The 20,842-nt window shown below is 36.9% G+C and overlaps 1 protein-coding gene across 9 annotated transcripts in view; it reads left to right on the top strand.

The window, feature by feature from the left end:
* The first annotated feature begins 6,206 nt into the window (after positions 1 to 6,206).
* lrp1aa (low density lipoprotein receptor-related protein 1Aa) overlaps positions 6,207 to 20,842 on the top strand; it is a 181,307-nt gene continuing 166,671 nt past the window's right edge. For all 9 annotated transcript variants that reach the window (XM_058790831.1, XM_058790826.1, XM_058790825.1 and 6 more), the window contains exon 1: positions 6,207 to 6,623. In XM_058790831.1, coding sequence (XP_058646814.1) covers positions 6,527 to 6,623 — 97 coding nt within the window. In that variant the 5' untranslated portion in view covers positions 6,207 to 6,526. The remainder of the gene's footprint in view (positions 6,624 to 20,842) is intronic.

Here is a 20,842-nt window from a genome sequence, read left to right as displayed (position 1 = left end):
AAGGAACCGGCTTCACTGACAAGATACGCATGCATTTCGCATGCGATATATCGCCCAGCCCTAGTAACTTCAGCTATGGACAGTGTTTGGACATTCATGCACTACAGATAACACTTTTGCACACATCAACTTTCACATGACGAAATCTTACATTGCTTTGTTTGCTTCCTTTTAGTTTTTTTGTTCTTTTATGTATTTACATTTTTTGGCTATATGTAGCTGTATTAACCTGAATTGAATGTTTTCTATTTTGTATTTAATCAATTGATTTGAAATCCCTTAGACTACTGTACAATTTTGACAATACAGTCATTAGTTATGTGATGACTGCATCCATTTCAGATGTATAATAACTGTTTTTCCCAAAGACTTAAGTTACAGTAGCTGAAAAGTATTGATAGTGAAACAGATGTATTGTTGTTGATTAAAAGCGCGGGCCCTGTGTGGGCCTAGTGAGGGCTGCCCATGCAGGGCCAGCACTAAGAGGCCAACGTTTTGCCAATGAGCAGCCAGCTGGGGGCCCGTAAAGGGCCACCGCAGGCTTGTTTGCAGGGTAGGCCACTTGTCTATTTGCAAGCAGGGTTTTGGGGACAAGCACTGTTTTTGCTCGCATATTTCTATATTTAGCAGATAAATGGTGTAAAGGAAAACTATATTTAAAGTGTATTTAAAGTATATTTAAAATAGCTTGTGTACATGGCAAAACAAAACATTTAGTGATATGAAAACCAATAAAAATGCCAAATAAAATCATAATTATAAGCTCTTTTGATGGTACAGTTAATAATAACGTGTAATTAATGCTGTTTTGGGAATTGTTTAAGCATCCTCTGGTGAGATATCATTGTTAATTTCATAAAAGGCTGTGTGGCTGTAAGTCAGTTGTATTTCTGCTCATCTCTGCTCTTATTTTCTGTTTTCCTCTGATCTTCAGTGATTCTGTTCGTCAACCGTAGTTGTTATCACTAAGAGTCAATCATCACTTGTAGCCTGAATCTACTTTATTTCACTAACTACAACACTGTTTCGGTGTTACTTTTATTTTCTATATATTGGGACCATATGAAAACTGAGCAGTGTTTGTTCAACAGTTTAATAGCATTTTACTGTGTAAGCATGTAATCAGCAACACGCATATTTCTTAATTAAATAATTTATTAAAATTAATTTGGAAAATTGTCTTGGGCTTTATCTAACTTCAAACACACAATAAGAAATGTTCTATATAACCCGTATGCAAGTTTTGTTGGAATCATACCAGCGCACACAAACACATGCTGGTTCACCAATATACCAGCATCCCAAACTGCAAAACATACCTTATGCTCGTCCACCAGCTCATGTCCGCTTCCTCCCGTGCTTGTCCCGGCCTGCACATCTTATCCCATAAGAACCCAGATCAATTTCTACGTATAAGAAAATTATGGGGCATATAAAACAGACCAAATGGACCTCTTATAACATGTTTCTGCAGTTGTTTTTGAAATACAACCCCTCCTTGTGAAAGATCTGTAATGTTACATATATATGACATTGGGCGTTTATGATAAATTTCTAATGTTGCATATATGTTACATTGGGTGTTTATTTCTCAGAGAAGAAAAGTACATTTTATCAGTTTTTTTTGCTTTTCCACAACATATTTCAAAACCACATAACTGTGACCATTACATTTTACAACAACTCTTTTGTAACATATCAAAATTCTACATTTCAGGTATTTTTTTCACAACTTGAAAATGTGCAGACTGAATAAAAATAAATAACTACCTCACACTGGAGGTCAACATGTTAAATATGCATGTAGATTTAGTCTGCACACATTGTCACATGACTGAACCTGGGTGTTCATTATATGTCACTTGGGGACTTCCTGAGTTGAAAGTGAGGGATAATGCTTTAAAAGGACCTTTCCAGATAATCACCATTGTTTGTGACACCCGCGTCACCGTGGGTTCTTGACTGGTGACCGGCAATGCAGGATTTTTCAGCAGGGCTTATACTGATATGCCTGACACTCAAAAGCAAACCTAAGCAATGTTTAGTGGTAGACTAATGCAACCCCCTTTTGGGGTTCTTGGCACTGGTCTGGTAAACAGGCTGCATTGCTTTCCCGCAGGCAGCTTGACACTTTAGCTTGGCTTTACCTCCTCTATCCACTGGGTGGCAGTATCAGATACTATGAGTTTCACACCAATACCATAACAAGATATATTCCAGAGGTTCAGACAGTTATATAACACTTAAGAAGTAAAACCTACCTTTATACAGATGTTTATTTCATTGCTGTATAATAGGTGAAGATCACATAACACAGGCCTGCAACGATTACAACAGTTTATTTTATAATTTTTTTAAAGGGTCATTAACATTGAACTGACTTCAAAGGCACTTCCTCACTTTTTGTTGATCTTGTCGACCCTTCATCCTGTTTTGACAAGGACTCACAAAAGCCTAACTCAGGGAGACAGGTAGCACTTTCCAAAAACAACAACTCCGAGGGAGTTTAAAGTTGTTGAGACAAAGAGTGCATTGTGCATTTTGTCATGCCTGAAACATCTCACAGTTTGTAGTCAAATAAGGGCGATAGAACACAGTGTACTCATAACAGCGCTATGAACTATATGCCTGTAAAATGGTACGAAAATACTGATTATTTTTTAACAAAAAACATCTCAAATGTTCGTCCCAAATTTTAGTATGCAATTAAGGACTGGATTTTCACTGGATTAAGATTCAGCTAATTCTAATGTATAATATTGAAATTTATTGTATTACAGAATGTACTAGATTATAGTCGCACTACAATATTAGCATTTAAGTGAATGTTTTGAGTAAATGTTATAAATCGACTTAAGAGAATATGCTGATTCAGATGACATGGCACTTTTTAAGGTAAGTCACATGTATGATAAAATACATTTATGAGACAGCTGTATCTCAAGCTGTTCGTCTTGCCCAGTATTTATGCCAGAGTGCAAATTTGCTCACTATTTTGCATTCCCTTCTTCACCATAACTGCCATTCATTAAGGCTGTGAATGAAAATGAGTGAGTGTTTCAGGATGAATGTCTGGAATGTTGCGATGACAGAAAAGTGATACAAACAGTGAAACACCCCAGTGCTGTTACACTGTATTTCAGGTACACTGTATGGAGCACACTCAGATTTGAGGACCAACAGTTATATGTATGAATGAATGAGTAAATAAATAAAGAATAATGAGGAAAGGTCCAAGGTTATAACATTGTAACAAGTGGTTGTTTTCATTTGTGATGGTTCCTCACTCTCCACTTTCTGATGAAGCATCGCTCAGTGGTCCGGTCATGAGCAGGGGGCAGTGAGGACGAGTCCTGGGGAATCAGACACATGTTACTGTGCAGAAATGAATGCAGAAACTTCATACCGTGCTACATATCATTTTTCACCGATGTGCTTCAAATGATTTCTAATGGCTTAATGTTGATGGTTCTTATGTAATCTGACTCATGCACTCTCAGAAAGAAAGGTACAAAAGAGTTTGTGCTTCAAAGAACAAATTTGTCCCTTTCCAGTAAATGTGTGTTAGAAATCTGCACACTGGAAAACCTTTCAAATCATTTTGTAGCCGCCTTTTATGGTTATGGTTAATATTCCTGTTTTACATGTTTACATAAAGGCACTAAGCCCAAGACATCTTTAAATAACAGCAGACAATAACAGCAAACAATTAATTTGCTCTCATTTATTTTTCTATTTTTCATAATTTGAACGTTTAAAAAAATGTAAATGTATAATGCTATATGTTAATATTTGAAATCACGTTTTTGGAAGTTTCATTTCTTTCCATTGCAACCTTTTCACTCTATTATAATAAACTGACATTGCCACATTATTGCACCGTACTGGTCTTATCACATAACATATTTGAAAATCCATAATTGATGAGATTTTGCTGTGAAAGCCCACTAAAACTATATGCAACATTCTTCTCTAGAGTATTTCACTCAAATAAACCACTGAAAACATTTCATAGCTTTCACGTTTGTTGGAATTCACAGCACATAATTTTCCTGTGTGACTGCTTATTAATAATGTTCATTTGATGCACTGTGGGGGAAACGAACATAAAATGCCATATTAAGGCATTTCAAGGCTACAAAGTATTAGTTGACACCCAGACTTATACTTCCAAGCACAGGCAAAGATTCAAAGAATGTTATTTACATGCAATTTTCCTTGGCATATTTAATGTTATGCCCTAAATATGAAAATATCCATCTGCTTGCTGAAACTAAAACATAATAAAGGTTAAATATATTAATCTGTTTTTTATGCAGAAGTGTTTTTGGATTCTAAATGCCCTCAATTAGGCCAGTCTTAAGCACCTTTGCATTATGTAAGAAAAAAAGTAGCAAAACAGGAAAGGTTAAATTTCCTTTTACCCTATAAAAAAAAAAAAAAATCCTTCATATTAACACAGTGCATTGTGCCATATATATATATATATATATATATATATATATGATATTATTATTATTTTATTTTTTCCCCTGTTGCAGTCATTCAGTATTGTGTTTTTACTGTTTGTTGGTGTGGCAGATTTAAAGTTGTTATTTACTGCTGTTGGTCACAGTGAGATTCTGGGATAAACTCATTTAGTTACACAACAGGATTCGAGCTGAGCTCCGAGTGCATGGTAAGCAGTTCTGCCCTTATGGAGAAAAGGAATAATTGTCCCAAATGTTGCCAGCTAAGTGTTTCCTTTTTTTGTTTGGAAGTCATTCAAAGTATTTATTTTTTTATTTTTTGTTTTTGAGCCCTGAGCAAAATAAAGGCTGTTTCTCAATCCATGCACATGTTTATCCCGGTGTTTATTTGTGTCTTACTGTAGGCTATGCTTGGTTTTGGTTTAGATGTATTTTTCCGTTATAGCCTGGGAGAAACAATAAACAGCTCAAATATGTCTCACATTTAGATTTCATACTAAAAAAAAAAAAGGTTGTTTATATGTTATTTTATTGATATATTATTCTTGATTACTAGATCACTCTCACAGTGATCAGAACATACGTGGAAATTAAACTATACTAAAGAGGATGCTGTAGAGTCTGTTTTGTTTAACTTATTTAACTTGTTTTTTTATGTAAAAAGGAGAAAGTTTTCTGTGAGTGTTGTGGTTAGGGTTATGTTTAGAATTAGAGAACAGAATATAGCTACAGCTGTGAAAACATTCTTCCCCTGACATGTAGGAATACAGTTGTATTTTACACTGTGTCCTTATCATCATCATTAACAATAAACAACGAGAAGATCCATCGTTAAAGTGTAGCTTCATTAAATTCAAAATTCCATAAAAGTTCAAGCAGGCCACAAATATTGATTCCTTTGCTCAAAATAAGTCTTTTCAGTATTTGGTGTTTGTGTTTGTAAATTAGACGAAAGCTTCAATGGCGTCGTTAAAAACTCTCCAAGTAGTCAGTTTCGCAATAATAAATCTCTCATCTTTATGATGCATAAGAGGTGTCGTGTTTCTCGGCGTCGACTCAACGCATGCGTCGTTGATTGGATGAGAACTTTTGTCGACACCACACGAGCCTATTACGAAGCTCCGCGCTTATCCATCGATTAACAAGGGGATGGAGCTCTTCTCCTGACGTCACACAGCGGCCAGTAGAGCTCATGTTGGGAAGTCTGATTCATTCTCGCGAATCGGTTCTTTCGAACAGTTCGTTTCATTTGATCAGTTCATCGGTTCTTTTAAGTCCACAAGTGACATTTCCATGCTTCAAACATGCTGATAAATATATCTGTTTATTAAATACAAGCATGACACTTATTAGTTATTGCCTCGTTTTGTGGAAGACCTGACTAAATGAGTGGTGCAGTAAATTTTATTACTATTAATTTATTATAAGAGCTACAATCAGTCCTATTAAAATGTAATAATAATAATAATAATAATAATAAAAATAATAATAAAAAACCCGAAACGGAGAGATGTTATTTTATTTTGATTTTTTAAAATATAATGTGAACAGCCTATAACATGATATTGAAAGATTTTATCTTTCCATGCAGTATCAAATCACACAAGAAACGATCTAACCAGAGCTATGTCCGAATCGCGAACCGGTTGATGCAAAAGTGAACCGGATCACGAGTCCGAACATCACTAGTTCAGGATTGGACCACACATTTCGCCCAATCTGTGTTACCAGCAGCAACAGAGAGAATCGGCTCACATTCATAGGTGTCATTGGCACAGAGCGGAGCGCTGGCTGTCATCCTCAACAAAGGAATGGTTTGAGCGCACTGTCTCCATGGTGATGCCGTGTATCAGACATATATCATCCATAGGTTGTGCCATGCATTCAAGGAATACGTGAATCGCGCGTGCCAGAAGAAGCCTTTTGCGCCAGTGTGCGCATTTGGAGAGGCGCATCAGCCGTGATCAGACTGCAGCTTTACTGGATCATCGGACCTTGCTTTTGCGTTTTATTTGGCTCTTTTGTTCCTGGCCCTTTTTTTTCTCTGTTGAAATATAATGTTGCGCTTCATAGCTGGCAGGCTGCTTGTCGGATTGTTCTTTTTGGTTTTTTTGCACAGTTTGGAGGTGGTTCTTCCAGCAAGGGCAATAGATGGTGAGTGTATTTGGCATACGTACGTTATCATCATACAACACCCACAATTCAGCAACTGTTGCCGTGCATTTAGACATACGGCGCATCCTTTGAGACCCAAACTGCGTTAAATCAGAGTTTCTTTCGCGATCCGAACCGAATGTCACCAGTAAGAAAAAAGGTAGATGGCAGGTCTCATAATGCATTAGATAACGGTTTAGGTCGAAGTAGCCAGCGCATGCATCACACAACCAGCTCAGGAGTGCAGATACATTGATAATCTGTGGATGAACCATCACAGCGCACATGCCCAGAATACAACGTGACACATTCAACTTTTTCACATCAGTTTTCACATCATGTGCACTGATCTTGCACCAGACAAAATGCCCGTTACTGACCATTTGGAGATGCAAAAAATATAAATAAACATAAAGTTGTGAGCCTAGGACTATTGGATTTTTGTGCGTTTTGCAGAAGAGGCATGTCCATATGTCCAGCTAGTCATTTTGATGAGGTCTAGTCCTCCTTTAATGAAGGAGATTGTTTGTTTAGAGGTGTTTTGTTGAATCAGAACTCTCTCATGAGTAGCTGCCTACATCTGCAGTCCAACAGGCCGTCTCCATCAATGACCTGTGCATTTGTACAGGAAAGGAAGGAATGGTGATCTTTGGACTGAAATGAATTATGGATTGCTGCTTCTTTCAGCCTTCACATCTCTTTGAAAGCTTTGCTGTCTGTCTGTTGCGCATTCTTCTTACATGCACGGTCTGTACCGAAGCTCAGAAGTTGAAGTGCTTTGAGCAGACAAATGAGCTTCAAGATGCAAGATCTGTGATATGGATATATTAGGAATCATCTAGAATTGAAACACACTGTCATCTTGACAATTTGTTCAATCTGCTTTTAGTGCTGGAAATGCTGTTCTGAAGTCAACAAATTGATGATGAATGTGCGTTTGAACTTGTTTGTATGCAAGCAAATCCTAACTCTGGAAACAACTACATACTTGTTTACTTAGCTCTGCAGATGAGGACAAAGCACAGACTTCTTTGCTTCTATATAAAGCTCCTGATAATTACTACAGACTATTCTTGCTATGGATGAAATACTTCACGCTTCTTCAAAACTTACAAAAGTAACACTTTTTCTTCGTTTCTTCGCATACATACTAACCTACATACATATTTATCAGATTTTTTACATTGTTTTGCTATTACGAAAAAAAAAATGTGTATTAGTTTGAGAGAACCTAAAACATTTTCTTAAAGGTATAGTTCACCCAAAAATGAAAATTTGCTAAAAATGCACTCACCCACAGACCATCTAAGATGTAGATGAGTTGGTTTCTTCATCAGATTGTAGAAATATACAGTAGCATTGCATCATTTGCTCAGCAGTGGATGCTCTGCAGTGAATGGGTGCCGTCAGAATGAGAGTCCACACAGCTGATAAAAACATCACAATAATCCACACCACTCCAGTCCATCAGTTAACATCTTGAGAAGACAAATTGCGTGTGTTGGTAAGAAACAAATCCGTCATTAAGTTTGCTTATTTAAGGCTAGTCCTCTATTCATAATATAGTTTTTTTCAGTGAATAAGTTGTCTTGTCTGAATCAGGAGAGAAATATGCACAGATCAAGAAGTCCAAAAACAGTCCAGAGCAGCTCTAAACAAATATGTGGCTGAATTTTGATGCGAAAGGACAGCAGGGGATGGACTTTTTCAATGGAGGACACCACCATAGCAACAGTTTAAATTTAAAAGACCATAACGATGGATTTATTTATTATTTTGTTTAAAACACTACAGAGAATCCAATGGTGAGCAAGTTATGTAATGCAAAATGTCTCCATGTTTCTAACAGACTTCAAAGTATTGAATCTGACAATAACACAGAATTTTCTCACAGTGGCTTTTACCGCTGTATAAAATATGCATTCTCACTGAGCTGAAAGACTTCATGTTCAGTTCAGTGGCTGGCTTAGCTCATCAATGGTGTTAATTAAGGGGCCCCTATCAGAGAAGTACACAGAAGGTTGCTGTTGTCTCTGGGGTCCTTTGAGGTGACGCACACTTTCATCTCCCTCTTAAACCAACCTCTAAATCAAGCAATTTAAAAATATATATATAAATATTTCAAAATAATCATCCAGTTTAAAGCATAACCTGACATGACAGGCAAATCTATAGTTTAAGTAATAGTGGGTAGTGACAGACTAATATTTTAAGATGAACGGATGTCACTCACCTGGCCGTGGTCCAAAATCTGTCATCTGTAGATAGTAAGATAAAACATATTAAACATTTGTTATGACTTTTAAATTAACATGGTGTAAAATTTGTTTCACTTGGGTGAAGCTGGAGTATGTAATGTTAAAATACTTTGTCGTATCCCAACTTAACATGCAAGTGTAAGAAAGCCATTTGTTCTCGGAAAAGTGCAAGCGCTGTGACTCTGTAACGCCGTCTAAACATCCTGAGCAGCTCAACGCCAACATTGGCTCAACCCTGTGTTTGGAAAGCCTTAGAAAATAGTTATTATTTTTGCAGTTACATTCGGTGATGTTAGTGATGCAGAAATTGCACTTCATCTGTCATTTTAGCAATTTATTGTGCAGGACAATTGCTCTCGTTGAATTGTGCTAATGTGTGTTTTGCCATTATATAGGCCATGCAGCCATATACGTTCTCCAGAAAAAGTGACATTAGTCCACCAGAACTGCTCATCCTGACCAATGTGACTTTATAGTGGATGGTTTGGTTGAAACTGAGAAGAGACTAAATTGATCATTTACTCAGCGTTCTATAGATCTAGTCCTATGGCGTTTCTTCTCTCATAAAACACAAAAGGAGATGCTCCTGCAAACCTATGCGCTATATTCCAAGTCTTCGGAAGCCATATGATTGCTTTGTGTGAGAAGCAGACCAGCTGAGAGGATAAAGATTTTATTTGATTTTATTTTTTACTGTTGTGCTTGGGTTGAACAAACTTCCACTTGAGTCCGTTCAGCCAGTTTTGTTTGCAGCCAATGCCTTTATATTTCTTGACAGGTAACCTACCCCCTAAGGGGTTGACATTTCAAGAGTTTGAGCTGATAGGAAACTCTTAATAATAGCTGAAGAGATATTATAATGTACACGTTCTGCTTAGCCCAGGAAAGACAGAGAAAGGAAGAAATAAACAATGCTGAGACAGACGAGTGTGTTCCCCACCCCCAACCTCAGTCTCCTTCACTCAACTGTGAAACACATCTGGATAGGGAAAGGTCATTTGTTTGGAAATATGCATGTGGAGAGGGTGGAAAAGAGGGTGGATATTCTCTCAAACACCCTTTACACATTAATCGCACCCTTAGGCTCGATGCAATTGTTTTGAACAAGATGTTTGATGGAGAAACTTGCAATCCCAGAAATGTGAAATATACTGTAGGAAGCAATGAAGTAGCATGGATTGGGGAAGGGTGCATGTAAGACCCTTGAACTGAAGTAAGATGACAGGAGAAAGACTGAGCTGCTCTTCCCCCTCTTTTATCCATTCTCCCCCTTGGCTGTGTGGGTAATGTTGCATGATGTGCTTTAATGATCTTAACTAGATAATTAGGTTTGGTGTGTGATTAGGGCATATTTGTTCTGTAGGTTTAAAGCTAAACCAAAAATGGAAAATCTGTCATTACTAAATCAATTTGTATGACTGTCTTTCTTCTGTAGAAAGTAAAAAGGAGAAATTTTGAAGAATGTTCACACTGCTCTTTTCCATACAATAACAGCAGTAATGACCAGGGACTGTTAAGCTCTAAAACACACACACACACACACACACACACACACACACACACATACACTATAAAAGTATATAAAAAAGTTACTTTTATGGGTTCCCTGTCATGAAATCTAAACATCATAGGCTCAATGGAAAAACGTGCCTCTGCTTACATTTTTGCAAAACTCCAAAACGCACCAATACATGAATTATCTGAATTCAAAACTAGTTTCGGCAATAAGCCAACAACTTTTATTCCTTTTCACACAAATTATGATGACAGGCAGAAACTATTAGTTAATAAAGACTTGTTTTGCACGGTTTCTTGCACAATTCTGTTATGACCTCAAAACACTTTTATCATAGTGCTTGATTTCTGAACCAATTTTGATGTTTGTTTTCTGATGTAACATTCTTTTTTGGTAGTTCACTTGGTACAGCATTGCACTTGCGATACAGAGAGCTCTGAGATGAGTCCCATGAAACACAAGTCATGATAAAACAGCTTAAACACTTGTAGAAGCTGGATAAAATGGCATGGTTGCTTCAGCAGACATATTCTCACATTTGCTTTTGTTAAGACTATTAGTTAAGACACTAGACACTTAATTTCCAAACTGCTGGATATGTACAAATAAAACTAAACTTACTTTTCATGCCACTCACTGATCATTTCACTTTGAAAATGTGTAGAAACATGCAATAATAAACATAATATCAATTTGCATTGTTTTTCCAATGAGCCTGGGTTGAATAAAAAAAAAGATTTTTGGATTATTTTTGCATCCACCCCCAACCCCTCCCCAAATATTTCATCTGATATATTGCATTTGAAATATTTCTAGCATATTTCAGCAATAGCTATTTGTGAGTACAACCTCTAAAAGAAGCTCACGATCACAAAAAAGATCACCAAAAATATAAATGTTTGTAAAAGTCATGGAAATGTTTGGTCAAAAATTTTAAATAGTCCTAATGAATTATCTACCAAATCCTCTGAAGGCATACGACAGCTTTAAGACTGAAGTTGTTTATTCTCTTCCAAACGTTGCTTTCCAATGTGTCTTTGCATGCAAACACAGTGTGCTATAGGTTTGATGACAGTGACACCAAACAGTTCTTGTCTCTCACCAAAATTGCTCCACCCAATTACTAGAGATTTGAGAACTACTGCACAGACATTCTTTAAAATATCTTCCTTTATGTTCCTCTGAAGAAAACAAGCAATGCAAAGTTGGACTGACATGAGGGTCATATTTTGAGTGAATTATCCTGCTGAAAACTGCCTAAGCCTAAGCTGGTTTGCCTGTCTCGTTTGGTTTATGCTGGTTTGGCTAAGCCGATGTTAAGCTGTCCAGGTAGTTTTTCTCCCTGTTTGACCAGCTAAAAAATGCCCCAAATCTCTCTAAACCTAGCCAGCAGACAAGCCTGATTAAGATGAGAGACTGAGTAAGACGGGCAAACCTGTTTAAACTGGTTTAAGATATTTTTCAGCAGCGTTACTCCTTAGGAAAACAAAGCAGCACGCTACACTTCAGAAGTTCTGTGATGACCATCTCAGCCCATAGACAGCGTTTGCCATCTTTAACGTGTTAGTGAGGGTGAAGACTGTTTTACCAGTGTTCATGACAACAGAGCTGTTCTTGGAGCTCACAGGGCTGGAAACATTGAGCTCACAGGGCCATAGCTGTCACATTACTCAGACGCTCGCTCGGCCGCCAGCAGGCAGAGATGGAGGAAAACACTGAAGCAAGAGCTGAGGGAACGTTCATGCAGAGAGACTGTCGTTGCGTCCCATAAACGTTGAGCTGTTTGAGATTTGGGTTTGCTGGAGCAGATAAGGCCGAGGCAGGGACAGAATAAATGTCTTCCTTTGAAAATGGGGTGAAAGAGTGGAGTGTGCTTAGAGGAAAAGCCATTTCCTATCTCGAGACAAGACACAACACTTCTGTAAGGTCGTGGTAGGGGGTATTGATTCCTCAAATTACCACTGATTGGAAAGAGCAAACACACAGTAGTTGCTTTGGTAACATCCACTTTACAGCTGCTGGTTGTTCTTTCCCTGTCGATTGTGATGATGGATTTGAAATGCACTCATTTTCCACTTAATTGAACCTTTGAAGTTGATAACTTGTATGTTTGAAATATTCTGAATGTCTGAAATCAAATTGTGATGTAAATGAGTTTTGAATATCCATTGTAATTATACAGCTATTGCATTACCCAGAATGCCACGACCCTGTCTCTGCCTGAAGATCAGTGCTTGAATCAGTTGCATTTTTAATTTGACTTTGTGTTTGATTTATTATTTGAGTGCAGAAACCTAAAATTTTGAGGTTTAAAGTGAATACCAGTGAATACTTGCCTAGGCTAGACTGGTGTCTGAACAGGAGGTTATAATGGGTTTTTGAGACAGCCTGTAGGTCTATAGCTCACTGCTCTTAATGTAACTAAGGCTTCAGACTGCACAGTGAATTTCAAGTTTTGTTACCACTATACGTCATAATGGTGCGAAAGAACAGAAAAATACGAAACAGGACTAAAACTGAAACCCTGACCCGTTATGAACGCAGTTTCCTATTCACAAATAGTAAATTATATATGTGAGTCAGGACCCACATCTGATAGACCTTCACTGACAAACCAATACAATACAAACCAATTACCTAAGAAATCTGTCACGACTTTACCTTGAAACTTTTACCTTTTTTTAGTGGAATATTTACAATCAGATGTTTATCAAGGATGCCTCAAGGAGTTCAGACTCAATGTCTGATTATATAATGTTATAGCTACATTCACAATGTGTCTTCATGTTTTGCGACGGGTGCAGTTTCACATAGAGATGAACATTGACTGTATGTGTTGTTGCCAGGTTATGCTAACTATGAAACAGCAAATAGACATATTGCCAAATGATTCTATCAGACACAACTGAAGGGTATTGATACCCAAAAATGAAGCATTGCTCCAACATCTAAAATCCAACATCTACAGAGTGATTAGCCACACTTAGCTTCAGGTGACTTTCAGCAAAACAGAGCCACCATGATTTCAAACTGTGTCCTTCTGGTGGGTCCTGTATCAGTCATGCAAGTGCTATTGAGATGAATGAGAAAGTAAACCGATACAGTAGTAGATGGAACATGTATTATAGATCTCCTCGATTGTACATTCATTTCGGATATTCTGTAAGCATGTGGCCAGAGTTCTTGAAAATCTGAAAACATCATTGGAGTAATCATTGTTCACTTGTGATTTTGGCCCATTCTTCTTGGCTTTGGCTTTGAGTGAGTCTATGCTAGACATTCCTATTTCACTTTTAATGTGAACTTATTTTTGGGATTATTGTCCTACTGACAAATGAACTTTCTCTAGGCTTGTCTTGCACTATTCCCTGTATTTTTCACTAATTCTGAACAGTGGCAAACAGTTCTCACATACTGTAGCACATAGTGCTGTTATTTTGGGCGATTTAGATCTGCTCAAGAATTCAGCATTAATATAACTGGTTCATAATGCCTCACTGGGGCAAGGCCTATGACTGGAGAGCTGCTTTCACCTGGCTCTTTCTGAGTTCTGGCATATTTTGTACAAACATCTTATGACAACCAATTCTCCTTAAAGATTCTGACATAATCATTGGCTCTGGATATTCCTTATCTGTTTTCATGAGATCTCCGCAGCAAAACAATCGGAAACAATTTTTGACTGAAATCATTTTTATCTTCCATTCCCTGTGTCATAGTGACTTATAGACTACTAAAAGTTAGAGCTCTTATTAGTACATGTAACAGCAGATAGTGTTATAATACTGTATTCCAGGTGTTCAATAAAATTCAAGCTCCATCAAGAGCGTTTATGGTATGAATTAGTCCACCCAAAATGATTTTGATCTATCTAGCAGCATTTTAGAAGGTTTAAAAGCAGAAATGTGAAGATGTATTTTTGCACATATATTGTATATATATATATATTTAAGTTGTAAAAGGAGGATCTAAATACTCTTGGCAAATTTTCTTGGTGGCTAATTTTTCAATTATGTCTTACCAATGTAATTTGAAGGGTATGAATACCATATACATGGATCGCATTGCAATCTTTTAACTTTCTGGTGACCTTGCTCGTGCCATTCAAAATGTTAAAGCACATACGGTAGTCATGACAATGAAGTTAAAAGACTGTATACATCTTTGCCCAGTCAAGGTCAGTTAGTCAGTCATTTTATCAAACTAGATAAAACCTCATGATAAAACCTGTATGTTGAAAACGTTTGGCTCACTACAGTGTGTATTTGATGTTTAATGTGTTGCCTCATTTACTTGAGAAAATTTTCATCAAAAATATATTAATAGTCAGTGTAAATTGTTATAATGTCAGAAAAAAAATACAAGTAAATGCTTAGCTTGCCACCAATAAAATAAAACATTCAATATTTTTTCAGCCCTTTCATGAAGTACAGCATATATCCATATTTATGTATTTGCTCTTAATTGGCTCTATCTTTTTTTTCTATCAGAGGAACTTACTAGAACATTTTAAACATAAAATGTCATGTTCTGTGAACATGCTGAGGATAGAATTGATTCATTCAGATGGACTACGATTAAAGAGAAAGCCAGATAAAACAACACGGTTTCATACTGATCTATAGGGATCTGATCTAATGGTCTCTGTGAAACGTAACAGCCTAATAAAAAGCACATTAGATCTTACTACATTTTATATTGGCAGCAAAATCATTGTGAATATATCATGACTGTTCTGTCGCACTACAGGGAGTACAGGCAAATACTGATCGAGTTGTCCAAAGTGGTCTGATCGCTGACAGGAAACGATGAAATCATACCGTTTGAGCTGAAGGTTATGTTCTGTGGTAGTTTTAAAAATTCTAATGCCATATTCTACAGAAATGTAATAAATCGAATAAACTTTACAAGCCCATCATTTTAATATAGCATACCGATGTGCAGCCACAACAGATTTTCCTTTGTCATAATTTCCAGCAAAAATAACAGTTTTGTTACCTTTAATGACTCAAATGACTCATATCTTGTCAAAGGATTTTGGTCACACCGCCCACCCCTACTGTTCTGGATCAATGGGGATTTTTCTTCAACAGAAGTATATTTGCACCTTCTGGCATGACCGTCTGTGGGACTGTTTGCTTCCCGTACCTACTCAGGCTGCAGAAAGATATTATTGCTTATTTTTCAGTTTAATTTTGCCACAAAGTTGCCAGTACTCTCCTGTGGATCTGACATGTGTGCACATACCTGTAATTCTGTTGAGTTATTGCTTTCCTTTGCCAGAGGTGTAAAGAGTACCTGAAAACCATACTTGAGTAAAAGTACAGATACCTTACAGTGAAAATTACTCCACTACAAATTACAAGTCACCAATTCCAAAACAACTTGAGTAAGAGTCTTGGAATATCTGAAGTACTTAAGTATTTTACTTATACTAAATATAGGCTCAAAGATGCACTAGTCAAAGAGACATGCCAGTCAAAAACTGTAACGTTGTGGAGAAGCTGGAGAAAGCAGGCAGAGGCATGGATCTATGTGCAGGTATTTCATGGAAAAACTAGAACAAACAATAAGCCAAAACCTTAATAAGGCAACAAAGAACATGACGGGCAAACAGAACTAAAGAAACACTAGGGCTATATATATATTAGTGCTGTCAAACGATTAATCGCATCCAAAATAAAAGTTTTTGCTTTTATTTTTACATTTATGAGTGTGTTTTGCATGTATATGTTTCAGAATTTTTATTTATATTTATTTATAATATAAATTATATGAATATAAATATAGGCATGTAAATACATGTAAATATTTTCAAAATATATACATGCATGTGTGTGTATTTATACAGTGGGGCAAAAAAGTATTTAGTCAGCCACCAATTGTGCAAGTTCTTCCACTTAAAAAGATGAGAGAGGCCTGTAATTTTCATCATAGGTATACCTCAACTATGAGAGACAAAATGAGAAAAAAAAAAATCCAGAAAATCACATTGTAGGATTTTTAAAGAATTAATTGGTAAATTCCTCGGTAAAATAAGTATTTGGTCACCTACAAACAAGCAAGATTTCTGGCTCTCACAGACCTGTAACTTCTTCTTTAAGAGGCTCCTCTGTCCTCCACTCGTTACCTGTATTAATGGCATCTGTTTGAACTTGTTATCAGTATAAAAGACACCTGTCCACAACCTCAAACAGTCCAACTCCAAACTCCACCATGGCCAAGACCAAAGAGCTGTCAAAGGACACCAGAAACAAAATTGTAGACCTACACCAGGCTGGGAAGACTGAATCTGCAATAGGTAAGCAGCTTGGTGTGAAGAAATCAACTGTGGGAGCAATTATTAGAAAATGGAAGACATACAAGACCACTGATAATCTCCCTCGATCTGGGGCTCCACGCAAGATCTCACCCCGTGGGGTCAAAATGATCACAAGAACTGTGGGCAAAATCCCAGAACCACACGGGGACCTAGTGAATGACCTGCAGAGAGCTGGGACCAAAGTAGCAAAGGCTACCATCAGTAACACACTGCGCCGCCAGGGACTCAAATCCTGCAGTGCCAGGCGTGTCCCCTGCTTAAGCCAGTACATGTCCGGCCCGTCTGAAGTTTGCTAGAGAGCATTTGGATGATCCAGAAGAGGATTGGGAGAATCAGATGAAACCAAAATAGAACTTTTTGGTAAAAACTCAACTTGTCGTGTTTGGAGGAGAAAGAATGCTGAGTTGCATCCAAAGAACACCATACCTACTGTGAAGCATGGGGGTGGAAACATCATGCTTTGGGGCTGTTTTTCTGCAAAGGGACCAGGACGACTGATCCGTGTAAACGACAGAATGAATGGGGCCATGTATCGTGAGATTTTGAGTGAAAACCTCCTTCCATCAGCAAGGGCATTGAAGATGAAACATGGCTGGGTCTTTCAGCATGACAATGATCCCAAACACACCGCCCGAACAGCGAAGGAGTGGCTTCGTAAGAAGCATTTCAAGGTCCTGGAGTGGCCTAGCCAGTCTCCAGATCTCAACCCCATCGAAAAGCTTTGGAGTCCGTGTTGCCCAGCGATAGCCCCAAAACATTACTGCTCTAGAGGAGATCTGCATGGAGGAATGGGCCAAAATACCAGCAACAGTGTGTGAAAACCTTGTGAAGACTTACAGAAAACGTTTGACCTCTGTCATTGCCAACAAAGGGTATATAACAAATTATTGAAATGAAATTTTGTTATTGACCAAATACTTATTTTCCAACATAATTTGCAAATAAATTCTTTTAAAATCCTACAATGTGATTTTCTGGATTTTTTTTTTTTCTCATTTTGTCTCTCATAGTTGAGGTATACCTATGATGAAAATCACAAGCCTCTCTCATCTTTTTAAGTGGGAGAACTTGCACAATTGGTGGCTGACTAAATACTTTTTTGCCCCACTGTATATACATAATAAAAATACACAGTACACACACATATATTATGCAAGCAAAAACTTTAATTAATCGTTTGACAGCACTAATATGTATATATTACTAACAAGCGTAACAATATAGGGTACAAACTGACTACAAACACCACGGGAGACAGGAAGTGACATAAAAGTCCAAGACAAGGCATAGAGAACATGTAACAAAAACAAGAAAGAGCTGATTTATGAGGAGAGCAATCACATTTATTTTCTAAAACCAAAATAAAACTGAACACCTCAAAATTGCAAAAAAAAAAAAAAATCAATAAAGTTAAAAAAAATAAAAAAACAAAATGAAAAAGTCAAAGTCTTCTTGCACTGGATGTGCTGGTTTCAGCCTCATTGCCGCCTGCAGTCATGTCCTTATATTTAAAACACCTGTGATTCACAACTGCTTGCTAAGTAACTATTCATGTAAAGTAGCCTTGTTGACAAGTTTGAGTGAGTAAGGGCAGAACACACAAGATATAGTACTTTCAGCGCCCTGTAGTTGGCGATATCACATCTTCTGTAGCAGAAATAAACTGCTGCAGAAAAGCTAGGTACCATGCAAAATGTAATGTGTGACTGCAGCACTCATTTCAAGTGTAGTGGAGTAAAGAGTACAGATACTCACTCAAAAATGTAGTGAAGTAGAGAGTAAAAGTTGTTAATATCTTTGATACTCAGTACAACTACAAAGTATCCGAAAAGATACTCAAGTACAGTAATTAGCTACATTTACTCCAATACTTTACACCCCCTCAGTGTTTTCCTCCTTTTCTGGTACATTGTCTCCAGTTTAGCATTGTCTTCATCAGGCAGGAAATTCACACCAAAGGTGTCTCCTGTAGAAGTGTGGCAGTTGTATGTTACTAACAAAGAGTTATATTTATCTAGCACAAATGCAACGAGGACCTATATTTACCATTTACTAAGCTACAGTATAAAAAACAAGTATCCTCTCTGGGACACAATTACACAGTAAGTACCTGGCTAACAACGTTTTGCAACACTTTATTTTAAGGTGTCCTTGTTACACATGTTACGTGTACTTACTATTATAATAACAATAAATTATGCACAATTACATGCACGTAACCTTAAACCAAACCCTAATCCTAACCCTAATCATATAGCGAGTACATGTAGCTGATTAATATTACTCAGTACTTAAATGTATAATTACACTGTAGCAAGGACACTTTAAAATAAAGTGTAACACATGGGTTCAATGTTAAATGTTATAGGTTATGGCAACAGAATCAAAATGTTGTGTACATGTGCATTTACACTACACCAAAAAACAACTAATCAAACTAAGAAACACGCTAATTTAACTAAAACAACAGTTTTAATGTTTTTATAATTTTTTTTATATAGAATATATGTGTTTTGATTAGAGATTATAAAGACTCATATCCTGTAAGACTGGAAACATGCATTAAAGTTGCACTTTTTTCTAATTAAAATTACACTCGAACACACAAGCGAATATCTTTGAAATGCAGGGCTCTTTAATTCTTTATATCATTTGAATTGCGATTTTGCGTCCTAGTTTGCTACCTCAGTTTAAAATCAGGAATTAAGCTGTATTTAAAAGGCATGCTCAGTTCATTTCTGAACAGCACACAGCCCTGATTGATAGCATGTGTGACATTCTCCTGTGCCGTGCTCCACAAGTCTCCAACACCCCATTTGTTCCCTTCTTCCCTTCTTTATCTTCTCTTCATTGTTCTTTTCCTTTGCTCTGATCCAATTTTCTATATTTGTAATGTAATTACAGTCGCATACCGTCTGCAAACTACAGCCTATTACTCACAGTATTATTCACTGTTCACCTACTTTAGAGACTCCAGGCGAGTCAATCATTGCTCATCTTTAAGAAAAAAAAAATCAGTGTTTTTCTATGATGAATGTCTTTGATTATAGTTAATGGGGTCGCTTTAGCTTAATTCTGTCTTTATATTGCGCGGCAGTTAGAGCTCTGTTATATTTTCATCTACTCTTTGCTTGAGTTCGACCATATGAACGTGCTATTGTTTCTTTAGCCTCAGAATACTGAAGACTTGAAGCCCCAGACATGTCATCCCTATATTAGAAAAAAAAAAAAAAAAAACATACAGCAACTTATTATTAATATGATAATATTTATTATTATTTAAAGAGGAAAAAATGAGTCTTTGTTTGTCTTCATTTTATTATTAAGGTTTTTTTTTTTTTTTTCAATGCATGCTTGGTTGAATAATACTGTACTTGATAATGAAAATGAATGATTGAAATGAACAACTTTAGAATATGTGTTATAGTGCTATGCGAGCTGTGTCAAAACATACTAATACTGAGTAATACTGAAACCAAAGAGAGTGTTGACAACTTTCACCTTTTTTGTTGAAGGGTTTATTTAGCTACATTAATGAGTCAGGCTGTCCGAGGATGTGTTTAAGTGAAGTGTGGCAGATAACCTCCTAACCACTTCCTCTCTCTGGCCAGCAGTTGGACGGCTGCTGCTGGTTATAGAGTCTGATTTATGACGCCACGTAAATGCTCTCATTTACTCCATTGCCGTTACAGCTGCACTTCACTTCACTTTAGCACTGCATATGCACACTTCTCTAGGGCCTCAGTGTGAGGAGCCAAGTATCTCAGTTAGCACTTAGATAAAATGAACCAGAAAATCCATCGAAGGCGTTAAAAGAGTAGAGAATTCTCAGCTGAGTCAGAACTCTGACTAATAATAGTAAAAACCGGTAACACTTTAGAATAGGGAACACTTATTCACTATTAACTACTACTTTTCCCTCAATAAATTCCTAATTTTCTGCTTATTAATAGTTAGTGCGGTAGTTGTTCAGTTTAGGTATTGGGTAGGATTAGGGATGTAGAATAAGGTCATGTAGAATAAGGCATTAAGATGTGCTTAATTACTACTAATAAATGGCTAATATTCTAGTAATATGCATGCTAATGAGCAACTAGTTAAGAGACCTAAAATAAAGTGTTAC

The sequence above is a fragment of the Onychostoma macrolepis genome, chromosome 11 (genome assembly GCF_012432095.1).
Source record: "Onychostoma macrolepis isolate SWU-2019 chromosome 11, ASM1243209v1, whole genome shotgun sequence".
In the NCBI taxonomy this organism is placed as follows: Eukaryota; Metazoa; Chordata; class Actinopteri; order Cypriniformes; family Cyprinidae; genus Onychostoma; species Onychostoma macrolepis.
Note: the sequence above shows the minus strand (reverse complement) of the source record. Positions and strands in the feature narration are given on the sequence as shown.